Source organism: Mesocricetus auratus, unplaced genomic scaffold (genome assembly GCF_017639785.1).
Source record: "Mesocricetus auratus isolate SY011 unplaced genomic scaffold, BCM_Maur_2.0 Super-Scaffold_100020, whole genome shotgun sequence".
NCBI lineage: Eukaryota > Metazoa > Chordata > Mammalia > Rodentia > Cricetidae > Mesocricetus > Mesocricetus auratus.
The window spans coordinates 29,246,702-29,261,386 of record NW_024429201.1 but is presented as its reverse complement, the minus strand read 5'-3'; the positions used below and the strand labels follow the sequence as shown (position 1 = coordinate 29,261,386).

Here is a 14,685-nt window from a genome sequence, read left to right as displayed (position 1 = left end):
CAAATGTAGTGCTGTTTCTTCAAAGAAGGAAAATGGAGGCAGAGCATATTTTGCATTGTCAAAGTAACATATTTAAAGCAAATTACATATCTTATTCCAAGCCAAAATATTACAAGTGTTATCCATACACCATGCATGATCTTCACTATAGATATCTTCAAAATACATTGCACAATAGGATTGAATGGTACATACCTATGACGTCATATATGGATTTTATCCTGGTCCTTAGCTGTTTTATTTTCTACATTTTAGTAATCTCAAAAAGGTGGATACTGTATTAAGAAGACTAAACGTTAAACAGAAATTATTATATAAATGAAAATTTTGAGATTAAAGTCACGACTATAGAATTATTTATTACTTAAACCCAGGATCAAATAAGTAGAAATTAACATAAAAATGCCAAAATACATAGATAAGGTACTGATTCCATAAATAAACATAAATATGAATAAATCAAATATTCACATTGTATAGGTATTTCATGAGAAAAAAATCTATAAATCCAGTTAAGATTAGAAAAGTTCAGCTTGGACTGGAGAGATGACTCAGCAGTTAAGAGCACTGACTGTTCTTCCAGAGGTCCTGAGTTCAATTCCCAGTAACCACATTGTGGCTCACAGCCACCTTGAATGAGATCTGGTGCCCTCTGCTGGCATGTAGCTAGAAGTTTGTATAAATAATAAATAAATAAAATCTTAAAAAAAAGAAAAGTTCAACTTATTTTTGTATGGTCTCATAAAAACAAAATGATGTAAGCAGGGATTGGAAGTTTTGGGAATTTATTTAAACAGAAAACACACAGTTTCTCCAGCAAGAAAGATACCCCAAAATACATCATGCCATGTAGTTTGTCATTACAGTGTATTTTTCATTGTGAATATTTACCTTTAAATTCCTTTTTATTTATAATTGTCAAAATAAGAATATTTATAGAACAACATGCACATAAATGGAGAGAGAGAGAATAGTACATACACGTTTTTGTAATTGTGAGTATTCAAAATCTATGAGAGTTATACAAATGAACTAAAATTAGATTTAATGAAGTAACTTTTTTCCTCTTATTGAAAATAGATTCTTTTCTAATACACCACTTCTTGATGATAGTTTTTCCTCCTTCAACTCCTCCCATTTCCTCCAGACCTTCCCTCCCTCCATATACACTCCCATTCTGTCTTTCATTAGAAAAGCACAAGTTTTTAAGAGATAACAACCCAAAATGGCAAAATAAAATTTAATAAGATGAAGAAAAAAAAAAAACAACAGGAACCTAACAGGGGGAAAAGAATCCCAAGAGCAGGCACAAGAGTCAGAGTCATACTTGTTCTCATGCTCAGGACTCACATCTAAAAGTATAGTTTACATGCAATGCAGAAGACTTGGTGAGGTTTTGTGTAGGTCCTGTGCTTGATGCCTCAGTCTCTGCATTTATGCGTGCCTTGCTTAGTTGATTCAGAGGGCCTTGTTCTCATAATGTCCTCCATAGTCTCTGGCTCTTAGAATCTTTCCACTTTCCCTTCATGGGATTCCCTGAGCTCTGAGGGGAGAGAGTCTGATGGAGACCTCCCATTTAGACTCTTTCTCCACATAATATCTGGCTATAAGTCTCTGAATCTGTTCCCACTTGATGCTGGAGGAAGCATCTCTTATTATTATTGAATAGGGTACTGATATATGAGTATAGGAGAATATCATTAGGAGGTTTGCGTTTGTTTGTTTATTCATACTTTTTTTTGACCAGTAGTGTTTGGTTTTACCCTAAGTTTCTGGGCTATCTAATCTCTGGTTCTTGGGTACCCAAGCAGTGTCATGGGTGGGGATCATTTTCATGGAGTTGATCTTATGTTAAATCATAAATTGGTTGGCTATGCCCACCATTGCTCTAGAATATTTTACAGGCAGTACAGACTGACATTATAGGTCAAAGGTTTTTTGTAGCTGGGTTGGTGCTTACATTTCTCTTTCAGTAGCTTGCAGAGTACCTTTCTGCACCAATATACGAAAAACATGGTTGAAAGTTCCATATAGGCACTAGCTCTACTTCTCATATTCTATGAGTTATGTGGGTGTTTTCCTCAACAATGGGACCCTGCTATCAGTTTGTGGAGAACAATTCTATCTTACCAACAGACTTAGTTGTTTGGGGATTTCATTGAACATCATTGAATGGAACTCAATTGAATTGAATACAACCCCCACTATTGGAAGTCTTATTTAGTGACAAGAGATGTCCGGTAAGATTATGCATCCCCCATTATTAGGAAACCTCATTAGGATCATCGTCATATATTTTAGGAAGTTTCTACTGCAATAGGCTTCCATATAATCCCTCTAATGTCCCTCAATTCTAAATGTCTCTCCCCATATTCTCTCCCCCTATCATATTCCCTCTATTTCTTCTCTTTCCTACCTCCCTTGTCCACAGACCATTCATGTAATCTATTCTACTTCCCCTGTCAGGGAGATCGATGTGTCCCCCAAAACTTTTCCTCTTTGCCTAACCTCAGTGGGTCTGCAGAACATAGCTTTAATATCATTACTTAACAGCTAATATCGACTTGTAAGCAAATACAAACTACACTTATCTTTCTGGATTTGGGTTACACTCAGGATATTTGTTTCTAGATCTATCCATTTGCCTGCAAATTTCATGTTGTCATTTTTAAACAGCTGAGTAATACTTCATTGTGTAAATGTACCACTTATATTTCCCCATTCTTCTGTCAAAGGACGTCTAGACAGCTTCTAGTTTCTGGTTATTACAAATAAAGTCACAACAAACATAGATGAGTAAATATCCTTGTGATAGGATAAATTATTAAAGTTATTCTTAATAATATTTCAGAAAGATTTTCAAGACCACGCAGAAAAATTTTGGTTACACAATGTACACCTGGACTTTTAGAAAGTGATCAATAACAAATTACTTCATTTCCACATTAAAGGAAATATTATTTTTTTCTAAATTATATGTTAGTCATTACTAATAGTATTCTTTGTTTTCTCAATCAGTTTGGCTTCAACAGTTTTTTTAATGTATCCGAAAATTTTATTTTATATTTCCATGCTCTTTGATCAAAGACTTTTGTTAAAGAGTCAATTACTAACTAATAATGACCCTATCAATTGTAGACTGATTCAATTAAGGACCATTCTGAATTTTATTCATGGAATAAGTAAGTCAAGGTTCTTGTCTAATCAGAATCAGTCTTGAAAGGTGAATAAAGAAGATATGTTAATTCTACTCTCTCCTGAGGTAACCTGGATTTGATGAACTCAGCAGAAAGTCATTTTCAATAATACTCTAAAAGAAAAGTGGAAAAGTATGATTCTTCTTCCTGTATTTTGAAGCTATATACTTTTCCTCAACTTGCTTTATTTTTTAGAATATAGAAGTTGGAGATATTGGGTAATAGCTAGCAAGTTACTTTAATTATTAAGAACTATAATTAAGCATCTGTTTTTAAAATAATTCAAAAGCAAAACTATAATGAAAAATTGCTTTTATCTACTTACTATGAAATGACCTAAAAAAAAAAGTAATTCACCCTCACTGGATCATTACTTAAGCATGTCAACAGCTGGATTTTAGATCTGGCTTTTCTTACTTTTTTGAATCTGGGTATATTTGATAAGACTTATATTAGTTTGTTTGCATTTTTAAATTTGTCACTAAGAAATAGTTTTTAATATGAGCAAAGACTCATGGGATTCCTTCAGAGTAGATAGAGAAGAATCAAGTTTAAATATTTTTATGTTGAGCTTCTGGGAAATTCACTTATATCGTTTTAACTCTTTCAATTTGTTAATCATTATTGTTCCAGCCTTTGATCCCTTCCCAAGTCCTTGAAGTGTGCACATGGATTTTCCAGTCTCTGGGAAGCATCTCTTGTAAGCATAGCATGAGATTCTGACACCTCAATCATTAACAGAGGCCAGAATCAAAGGCACTCATGGCTGGGGCCCCTAGGCCATTTTACTGAAACCAGAAACTCAAAGGTGGAGACAGTAAAGCCATCAACAAAGCACATCCAACCTCCAGTACCACAAACCAGGAAAAGAGAAAAGAGGATACAGTGAATGTGCTACTTATTTTATTGTAACTTGTAAAGCCATTCATACACTGGGAACCAGTTGAATAATGAATGAAACCCTGGCCCTGAGACTATGCATCTTGGGGAGAAAACTGGTCATAATACAATAATAGGTAAATTACATAATAGGGAACTACAGTTATTCAAACAAAATCTCCATTTAATTAAAAATAAAAGGCTACTTCAAACTTTGTATTATCAAGAAAATAACATATCCTATCTCTGTTTGAAGAAAAACAGAAATAACAGAAGAGAGCTGTTCTTCAACCAGATTCAGTTGAACCATGTAAATGTCTGGCAGGCATTAGGAAAGATTCCAGAGGAAGTTGTTGATATAGGAAGGTCTGAAAGAAAATCAAGGCAACCTTGTTATCACTGATGGCTAGCAAAGGGAAGTTCTGATTTCTTTCTCAGGCCATTTGTCATCTGTATGTAGTAGGGCTACTGAATTTTTAAGTTAATTGTGTATCCTGCAACTTGGCTGAAGGAGTTTATCAGCTGTAGGAATTCCCTGGTAGAATTTTTCATCTATCACATCGTCTGGAAATAGTGAAAGTCTGACTTTTTCCTTTCCAAATTGTATCACCTTGATCTCCTTTTGTCGTCTTATTGCTCTAGCTAGAGATTCAAGTACCATATTAAAGAAATATGGAGAGTGTGGGAAACCTTATCTTGTTCCTGATTTTAGAGAAATTACGTTGAGTTTCTCTCCATTAAGTTTGATGTTGACTGTTGGTTTGCTGTATATCACCTTTATCACGTTTAGGTATGTTCTTCCTTGACCCAAGAATGGTGCAATTGTGCGTTATTCAATTTCCATAAGTTTGTAGGGTTTCTGCAGTCTGTGTTGTTATTGAATTCTAACTTTAAAGCATGGTGGTCAGATAAGATACAGTGCGACCCCTGGAGGGGACCCCCGACCCACGGGGATGAGGTGATGAGGGTCGCTACTAATTTGGTGGGTCTTCACGAGCAGATCCGATCTTAAAAGTAAACTTCAAAAGGTTAAAGGAAACAGGCTCAAGACAACGTTGATCAAGAGCGTTTATTTTTGGGGTGAGATGGTACTTATAGAAAAAGAATCTCAGGGGGCGGTACAAGCATGCCAATCAAGTCTCAACTCAAATATACACCAAATAAGGTAAAGACAAAGCTATAATTTTCCATCAGTCATCAGTCGCATTCCACAAATGCTTGTCAGTGTAAGTCAGGTGCAGGAATTAGGGAGGGGTAGGAAGTATTCAAAGGAACACTTTAACCTTTTGTTAACAAAGACAATTGCTCTATAAGGGTTACTTCCCCCTGGCTAGGCGGGTGGGCTGGCCTGTGTAAATTTAACTTTTATGGTTAGCCTTTTCCTTTGTCTCAAGGGCATGTGTGCTCTCAGTCACGTAGGCAGAAGGCCAAGAAATGGCTGACAGACTCCATTTTGTTCAAGGTTCTAGCAGTCCCCAACATCCAGTCCCCAACAATACAGGGGGTTATTCCAATATTTTTGTACCTGTTGAGGTTTGCTATGTTGCCTAGTGTGTTGTCGATTTTAGAGAAGGTTCCATGCGGCGCTAAGAAGAAGGTATATTCTTTTGTTTTGGGATAGAATGTTTTTTAGAGTTCTGTTAAACCCAATTAGGTAATAACTTCAGTAAGTTCCTTTGTTTCTTTGTTAAGTCTCTACCTGGTGGTCCTGTCTAGTGGTGAGAGTGAGGTTTTGAAGTCTCCAACTATAACTATGTGAGGTCTTATGTGTAATTTGAGTTTTCATAATGTTTCTTTTACGAAGGTGGGTGCATTTGTATTTGGGGCATAGATGTTCAGAATTGAGACTTCTTCCTGATGGATTTTTCCTGTGATGGATATGAAATGACATTCTTCATCTCTTTTGATTGATTTTAGTTTGCAGTCTAATTTGTTCGATACTAGAATAACTACACCAGCTTGTTTCTTGGGTCCATTTGATTGGAAAATCTTATCCCAAGCCTTTACTCTGAGGTAATGTCTGCTTTGAAGTTGAGGTGTATTTTTCTTGTATGACACAGAAGGATGGATTACATCTTTGTATCCATTCTGTTTTAATAGGCAAATTTCTTTCTTTTTTTTTCTTGGTTTTTATGAGACAGGGTTTCTCTATATTGTTTTGGAGGCTATCGGTCCAGCCTGGCCTCAAACTCACATCGATCCACCTGCCTCTGCCTCCCGAGTGCTGGGATTAAAGGCGTGTGCCACCTACCCCCCTTAAGGCGAATTTCTTAAGGTCATTGATATTGAGGGACATTAATGGCAATTGATTGTTGATTCTTGTTTGTTTTGGATCAGGAAGACTGAGTAGAGGGAATAATAGAGGAGAGAGAGTAAAGAAATACCGTAATAGAGGGAGCCATTATAGGGTTAAAGAAAAATCTGTCACTAGGGAAATCCACAACCTAGAATCTAAGCAATAGTGGAGAGGCTACCTTAAATGTACTTCCCCTATAATTAGATTGATGACTACCTTAAATGCCATCCTAGAGCCTTCATCCAGTAGCTGATGGAAGTAGAAGCAGAGACCCACAGTTAAACATTGAGCTGAACTCCTAGAATTCAGTTGCAGAGAGGGAGGGGTGATGAAGAAAGGGGTCAAGACTATGCTGGGGAAACTCACAGAAACAACTTACCTGAGAAAGTGGGAACTCATGGACCTCAGTCTGACAACTGAGAAACCAGCATAGGACTGAACCAGGGCTCCTTTATGTGGGTATCAGTTAGGAGACCTAGGCACCCTATGGGGCCTCTGGCAATGGAACCAGTATTTATCCCTACTGCTTGAATGGACTTTGGGAGCCAATTCTTCAGGGAGGGATATTCTCTCAACCTAGACACACAGGAAGGGCCTAGGCCCTGCCCCAAATGATGTGACAGACTTTCATGATTGCCCCATGGAAAGCCTCATGGTCCCTGGGGAGTAAATGGGGGCTGGGAATAGGGGATCAGTGGGGGGCATGGGAAGATATTTTTAAAAAAAGGAAGTTCATTGGTCAGTGATAACAATGCAATGATTCTTCTCCTTTCTCAAATCTCAGTAAAAGATAATAAATATGATTAGACTGACATGAATTTTTAAAATTCATTCATTTAATTTAGAAATAATGTTATTTCACATATCAATATCAGTTCCCTCTCCCTCACATCTTCACATGTCCCCCATCCTCTCCCCAGGGAGGGTGAGACCTTCCATGGGGGATCATCAAAATCTGACACATTATTTGCGGGAGGGTCTAGACCCTCCTCTAAGACTGATATTATATTTTAATATGCAGTACAACAAATAGATACAGCTGTCCTGAAGATAAGAAGAAAACAGGATAAGGTGACCCATCTTTCTACGTATTTAAATGGTTGCAGGACTCAATGTAAAGAACATACAGAGAAGTGAATGTTAAAATGATGGAGACATTGTAATGATGTCTAACAGGGATATGTAAACATTTAGATGCTGCAAATACATTTCTAGAAATAAAAATATTAACATTGAGGGGACAAATGAGGAAACTCTCTGAGAAAACACTGTGGAATTATAAAAACTAAACGATGATTGGGAAAATGCTATGAATAAGAAAATTTAAAGTAAAGATTTCAGCATTTGAATGATTGGTATTTAGAGTTAAGAAGCCAAATAAGAAAAATAAATACATTAAAATTTTGGAGCTACACGAGATTCCAAAATATAAAAAGTAAATAGAGTTAAATGTGAGATTTAAAAAAAACCTTTAAGTCCTATTGCTCTCAGGAAACAATTTACCTTGTGAAAATCTATCTCATTCTACTCAATGAGCATAAATGAAATCCTTACCAAGAGGTATACAGGTAAATAACGATCGTTGATAACAACAATTTCAAGAAGAAATCATCAATCTTATAATAACCAGTCAGGAATGGATGTGGGTTTTTTTTAAAAAGGTATCACTACACAATTGACAGAATTATTATTATGAAAATATTGTATGTTCCCATACCACATCATACACATATATGGATATAAATAAGCTTATAACCACACACATGTACATATTTTTGTGTATACACACATACACATGTAATTATAGTACATGTAAATAATTTTTAGCAGATGAAATTTGACAAGGCTTTTAAGCCACAAAATCTTATAGAATTACAAAGGTATGGTAGATTTGAGTAAGGAAATCTTAAATTTTTATAATGCCATATATACAGTAAATGTACACGGTCATCTATAGGAAGTGTAAGTGCTATACAGACTGTGAACTTCAAAGATGGACAAGAATATCTGTAACAGGACATTAAGGAGGATAATGTGTTTATTGTTAGTGAGACTGAACAGGTAGGAAAATGACAACTAAATGTCAGTACCAGTTCAGGACAGAAAATTTAAAACTTCCCTTTCTGTTGCTGGTGTCATATGCATAAATTTTTCTACAAGCAAGATTTTCTGAGTAGTAGAGGGAAATACTTAAACAGTAGATGAAAGCCTATAAATGTGGAGCAAACTAGAACAATGCATGCTGTGATTCAAATAGCATGTTCTTTGTGTCTATACAAAAACAGAACAGCAATGAACAATGAAACATAATGAAGTTTAGCTTATATTCTGGCTGTGGATAAAAGAACTGGAAACAAATGAATATCAAGAGGAATTGACAAAATAATTTTTCATAGAGCATGTGTCTGTAATAAAGAAGATAATATATCAACTTGCTGTTGTTAATACTGTTGTTGTAGTATGCAAAACATCCAAGATAAAAATGATACAAAATTCAAAGCTGCTTATACACTGTGCGCTAAGCTTGTGAAAACATTTGATATAAAGATTGTGTGAAAACAAAAGAATAAAAAAGTAAAAAGTGTTAACTTCAGATAGTGCAATTATAGCTTATTGTAGGCACATTCCTCATGTCTATTTGCCCTGTTACCCTCATTTTCATGTGGTAAATGTAATTTCCTTTTATTATCCTTTTTTAAAAATTTGTCTTTAGAAATAGATGATAAGACACTGGGATTTTGTAGATTTTAGGGAAAATATCGAAGGGCAGAAAACACATATATTTTTTATTCATAAACCAATGTCAGGGTGTCCCATACAGGGAACAGAACATGTCTAAAATTACTATAAGTTAGAAAATTACTAATGAGGTGATAACGAGGAAAGCAAATGACTGCAACCATACTAACAGGTGAAAGTTGCAAGCAGCATCTGATGTCTATTAGCTGTCAACTGGACAGAACCCAGAGTCATTGCTGAAGAATTCCTCCCATCAGATTGGTCTAAGGGTTTCTATGTGGTGAATCTGCCTTATTGATAAATACTTTGGGAGGACTCTGACGACTGTGGGCAGTATCATCCTTAGGCAGTTGGACTGGGACGTTTAAGAAAGGTAGCCAAAAGTGAGCCAGGACCAATCCAACAAGCAGCATTCCTCCTTAGTCTCTACTTCAGTTCCTGCCTCCAGACCCCTGCTCTGAGTTCCTGCCCTGGCTTCCCTTGGTGATGCACTGTGATCTGGTGCTCAAATGAATACTTTCCCAATAAGGTTATGGCAGACTCCAACTCTTTTCTCAACCTTATTTGATCTGCTAATGAATGTCTTTCATACTACTCATTCTATTTATTTATAGTATGTGTTGGATAGATATGCACTCATTTTATTTTCATAATACCATGTACAGTGGTTGACTTAACTTTCCTGGTGAGAGACTGAGAAAGATCACATAGGCAGTTAAGAAGCATCCACCTCTAGCTGTGTGAAGTTACTGATTGTAAACACTGAAGTTTTAAACTCTGACCACTTATAAGCTAGTTGCTTTTGCTGATACTCTCTATGCTATAACTACAGTGTTTCAGTACCTTGACCACAAATACTATGTAAGAAAAGAAAACTGGATTAAGGCAGACAGTGTTTTCTGGCAGGACACACGATGACTTTCTTTCTTTTTAGCCATAGATATGTCCCTATTCACAGAGACTACTAAGGATTCAGCTGCAGTTCAAACCTATGAGACTTTTATTGAGACCTTTGTACATGTAAGGTTCATGTCATATAGATTCAGACATGAGGTGCAGTGCACTATGCCAAATGCTGAACCATGAACAAGCCCAGTGCCCTAAACAGTCTATCCTGTTTGAGAAAAACTTTGGGATATGGGAATTTACTGGAGTAGTAAGAATTTTATCCATAAAGTTTGCATTGTCACATAACTCATATTCACATAAGAAACTAGTCATTAGCCAGAAACTCCCAGAGAGTCTTGCTTAGTATAGTTTTGTGTGTGCTCTGTTTCAGAAAGCTCGTTTTACATATGAGTCAAAATTATTTTTACACTGAAAGAAGCCTTCTTAGAGATGGTGTTCTAAATTTAATACAGGGAATTTTAGGATAAATTCCAGGTTGAAACAGATTGCTGCCTATGCTGCCTGTTTAAGTACAGGCGCTAGCTGATCTGAAACAGAACAGAAAAACATTTCTAGATTTCAAAAAAAAAAAAAAGAGCTAGAGGAGGGGAGCAAGTTAGAGTGGGTGGAAAACATATCTAGTGGAAAGAGTCAAGGCATACAATGTAGGAGAAAACATCTCCACCCTGGAGGAACCCCCGATGACTGTAGGAATAACCACCCAAGTAGATTTTCAAACACTTCTCACATTTGAACTGAGGATTCACAGACCTTTTGGGCTAAGAGTCAATTCTGAGTGGCTCATGTCCCTGAGTCATTGAATTCCTGTGTGTTTGCAGCCTATGATGCTACAGTAGTTCAGTTTGGTCGGGTAGCATATTTATTTTTAAGTTTTGAATGTCAACAGCATGAAGAACATTATGATGGACAGCAGGCTTTGACCAAGGGTCTCTGAGCAATTAGATTTGGATATATAACAGTAAAAGCTACCTGAGTTTTTAAGCTGAATCAGACAAACAACAGAGGAATTCATGTTAAAATACAGAATTCTCCTAAAGTAAATGCAGTATAGTTTTTGTTAACTTTTACATGCTGTCAATTTAATGAGTAGTTATTCCTTAGAAATCTTTCACTATCCCCCCCATTGACTCATTGAAAGTATGATTCGTTGATGGAAGAATTCATGTATGTGGTAGACCCCTAATTATTTGGGGTTACTGTTCAATCTCATAGGAGACAAGACCTGAAATAGGAACAAAAGAACACCATGTTTGAAAGTACCAGGGTCACTCATGAGATCATGGTGGTTGAAGATGATAAGTTCAAGGATGTAATGTGGAGCTTTGTCATAGGAAATGTCTGGAAGAGGATGCATTGTCCAGGCAAGAAGGAAGGTGTAGATCAAGGGACACAAATAAAAGCAAAGATGACTTCAAAAGTTGCCTGCCAAGAAAATAAAGTTTCTAAATTTAGTTTCTGCTAGTGTTGCAAGGTGTAAAAAAGGTTCAATAATGAGTTTAAAAATAAGTAGGAAAATTCTGAAATGGTTTTATATGGCTATTTGGTAAAAAAAATCCCTAACTCCTGGGTTTCACTTATATTTTGATAATTTTAATACAAAACAACTTAGTTTTATTCATTTCATTCATAGTTTTCACTCATAGGATTCATTTACAGGTTTCATTCACTATTTTTCAGGAAAAATAAAATACAATAGCCTAGGCCATACGGTTAGACTTTTATATTGTTAATTCTTCAACTTTTTTCCCTTTTCTCCAGTTACCCTTACATATGTCTTTCAGTTTTAAACACTTGATTTTATCCTCAAATTATTTAGGATTATAATTTTATGAAAGGGATTTTCAGTGCACAATAATTAATATCGATCAATTATACATTTGTGAATTGAACAAAATTCACAGAAAATTGGTGGATATCTTATTTAGTATTTCATTGTCGCATGTCATATACTGTTTATATTGCTCTTTGTGGAGCAATAATTGGTCTTTAATTGAAAACCTACTATATTACTTTGTTTTTCTCTGATTAGATTGACCAGTAAATCTGTACATTAAATTATGAGCACAAATGTTCAATCTCAGTGTCAGAAGGTTGCAAAACAGGTGAATGAGTTTAATATAAGAAGAATTGCTGAGCTAAATTGACCACCACTTTATTTTAAAATGATCACCATGGTTGTGCAAGACATCTTAGAAATCTTAGACAATGTAACTCAAGGGAAAATAAAAATATGAGCCAATGATAAATGCATTCATCTCTTTCAAAGTAAAAATAACCAGGAGGATTTTTCATTAAGCATATATGGCTTTTCATCTTTTAAGTTCTAGAGGTTTGCAAACATACAATGGATTAATTCCTTCCATTTAATAATTGTACTCTTCTCTTTTTAGGTGGATCTTCTTGTCCCTACCAAAGTGACAGGCATCATCACACAAGGGGCTAAGGATTTTGGTCATGTGCAGTTTGTTGGTTCATACAAGCTAGCCTACAGTAATGATGGGGAACACTGGACTGTGTACCAGGATGAAAAACAGAGAAAAGATAAGGTAAGTTGTCTGCATGCTTTGTAGAGTGAGGATTCAGTGTCTGGTAATGTTTTAATGGAAAAATTTAATCCAATATATTCTGATCATGGTGTCCATTTTTTTCCAACTCCTCCAAGATGTTGCCCATGTTTTCATTTCCCCCAATTCCATGTTGCTTTCTCTCTCTTTAGGAAACAAAATAGACAAATAGGCAAAAGACACATAATAAAAAGAAAGAGGAAAGAAAGAAAAGGAAAGACCACACACACACACACACACACACACACACACACACACATCCATTAAAACACAAAGCTGGAAATTATAATACATGAGCAAAGGGTCTATATGAAAAAGAATGCCCAGTCAATTATAAAATAATGGCAATGTATACAATAAACCATGCTAAATAAGAATTTCAAAGAAAGGATGTTGCAGTAGAGTAAGTGATAGTGAAACCTGTTAACTAATGAATATCTTTATTAATAAACTACCATACTATACAATAAGACAGGTATCTAAAATTCACTTTATATGTTACAGACTCAGAAAAGGCTTGATATTTTTCATAATTAACATGTATACTGCTAAGACTAATATTACTATAATTTATAAATAAATTAATGATATTATGTAGACCCAGTTTCTGTTCTACCTGATCCCCCAGCTGTTTAACCCCAAATAAATACACAGAGACTTATATTTATTATTGAACTCTTTGACCGATTGCTTAGGTTTCTCATTGGCTAGCTGTCTCTTAATTATTAACTAATTTCTATTAATTTAAGTCCTTCCACATGGCCTTTTCTTACTGGAGGATATTGCTCCCTCAGCAGCTACATGGCATTTGCTCTGATGGCTTCTTTCCTCCTCTCCCCAGAATCCTCCTAGTCTGATAGCCCTGCCTATATTTCTTGCCTGGCTACTGGTCAACCAATGTTTTATTCATAAACCAGTAAGAGAAACATATACACTAAAGGACGTTCACCCATCACTATTAGAAGAAACATTCACTTGAGAAAAATATTTCAGTGGTAATCATACAATATTCATATTTCCTTAGTTATGTGACAAGTAGGAATTGTAGAGATAGATAAATTTTGAGGATTGTGCCAGTTCATCCAAATAAAACAAATTATTCTTGCTAAGTTTGCTGCAATATGTTTTAATTTAGAAATCTAAATTTTCTTTGAAATAAATGATTGATTTTTATGGCTGTACACACCATATAGCTTTTAAGTGTGAAATTCCTATTTAACTTCTGGCCCCCCTTGAATTCTGCATTTATCAACTGGCATCAATTTCCATGGAACACTGGAAAATAAAAGACTTAGTGGTCAGTATGTGATTATGGCTGTACACTATAATGCAACCTCAAGTAGCCCAAAGGCATTGAATTGAGTGATTACTTAGTGGCCTTTATACAGAGGTTAAGACTTTAGAATATATTAATAGAAATACTTAGCTCCAGGCTTGGGGTAAAGTTTAAGAAACTCACGAATTTCAAATGTTTCTGAGTTTATAACTCGTTATGTTAGGCAATGCCTGTGAATCTTTGCAATTGGTATCTTATACCAATATACGTCAACAAACAGCTTGCACATATCTTTCTTACTCAAGTGGTCAATGCACAGAATTTATAAATCTGCCCAGAAACCCATAGGCTTGTAAAGCTATTTCAGTGAGACACTAATTGGAGTTCAGTTCAACCAAGCTCATTCAGTGAAAAAAGTTTTAGGTTCTGATTTAAACATCCTACATCTGTCTGTGTTTTCGTATCTTTGTACATTCCATTTAATGTTTCAAAATATATACATGTTTTACATTTTAAAATTTAAGAAGCTGGTATGCTCTTATGACATCACATTAACTCTTTCCCATGTTCTACAAAGCAAAGAATCAGGTTCTATTTCTTTAATGAAAAAAAGAATCCATGCAATGCATTCTGATCATAATTGCCTTTTCCCCCCAAATGATTCCCAGATCCTCCCCATCTCCCTACCCACCCAACTCTTATTACAGTTGAGAAAAAATAGTTTTATTCAACAATGTAAACTAATAGTATATTTTATAATCCGTGGCATCTCAGATCAAATATATATTGAATATTTTGTTTAAAATGTCTTCAGATTTATTTTGT

General features: G+C 35.4%; 1 protein-coding gene across 2 annotated transcripts in view; it reads left to right on the top strand.

Annotated features, from left to right (window-relative positions):
• Positions 1-14,685, top strand: part of Edil3 (EGF like repeats and discoidin domains 3) — a 476,202-nt gene that overhangs the window by 434,193 nt on the left and 27,324 nt on the right. For both annotated transcript variants that reach the window (XM_021223453.2, XM_005065680.4), the window contains one exon: positions 12,411-12,566. In XM_021223453.2, the coding sequence (XP_021079112.1) occupies positions 12,411-12,566 (156 nt within the window). The remainder of the gene's footprint in view (positions 1-12,410; positions 12,567-14,685) is intronic.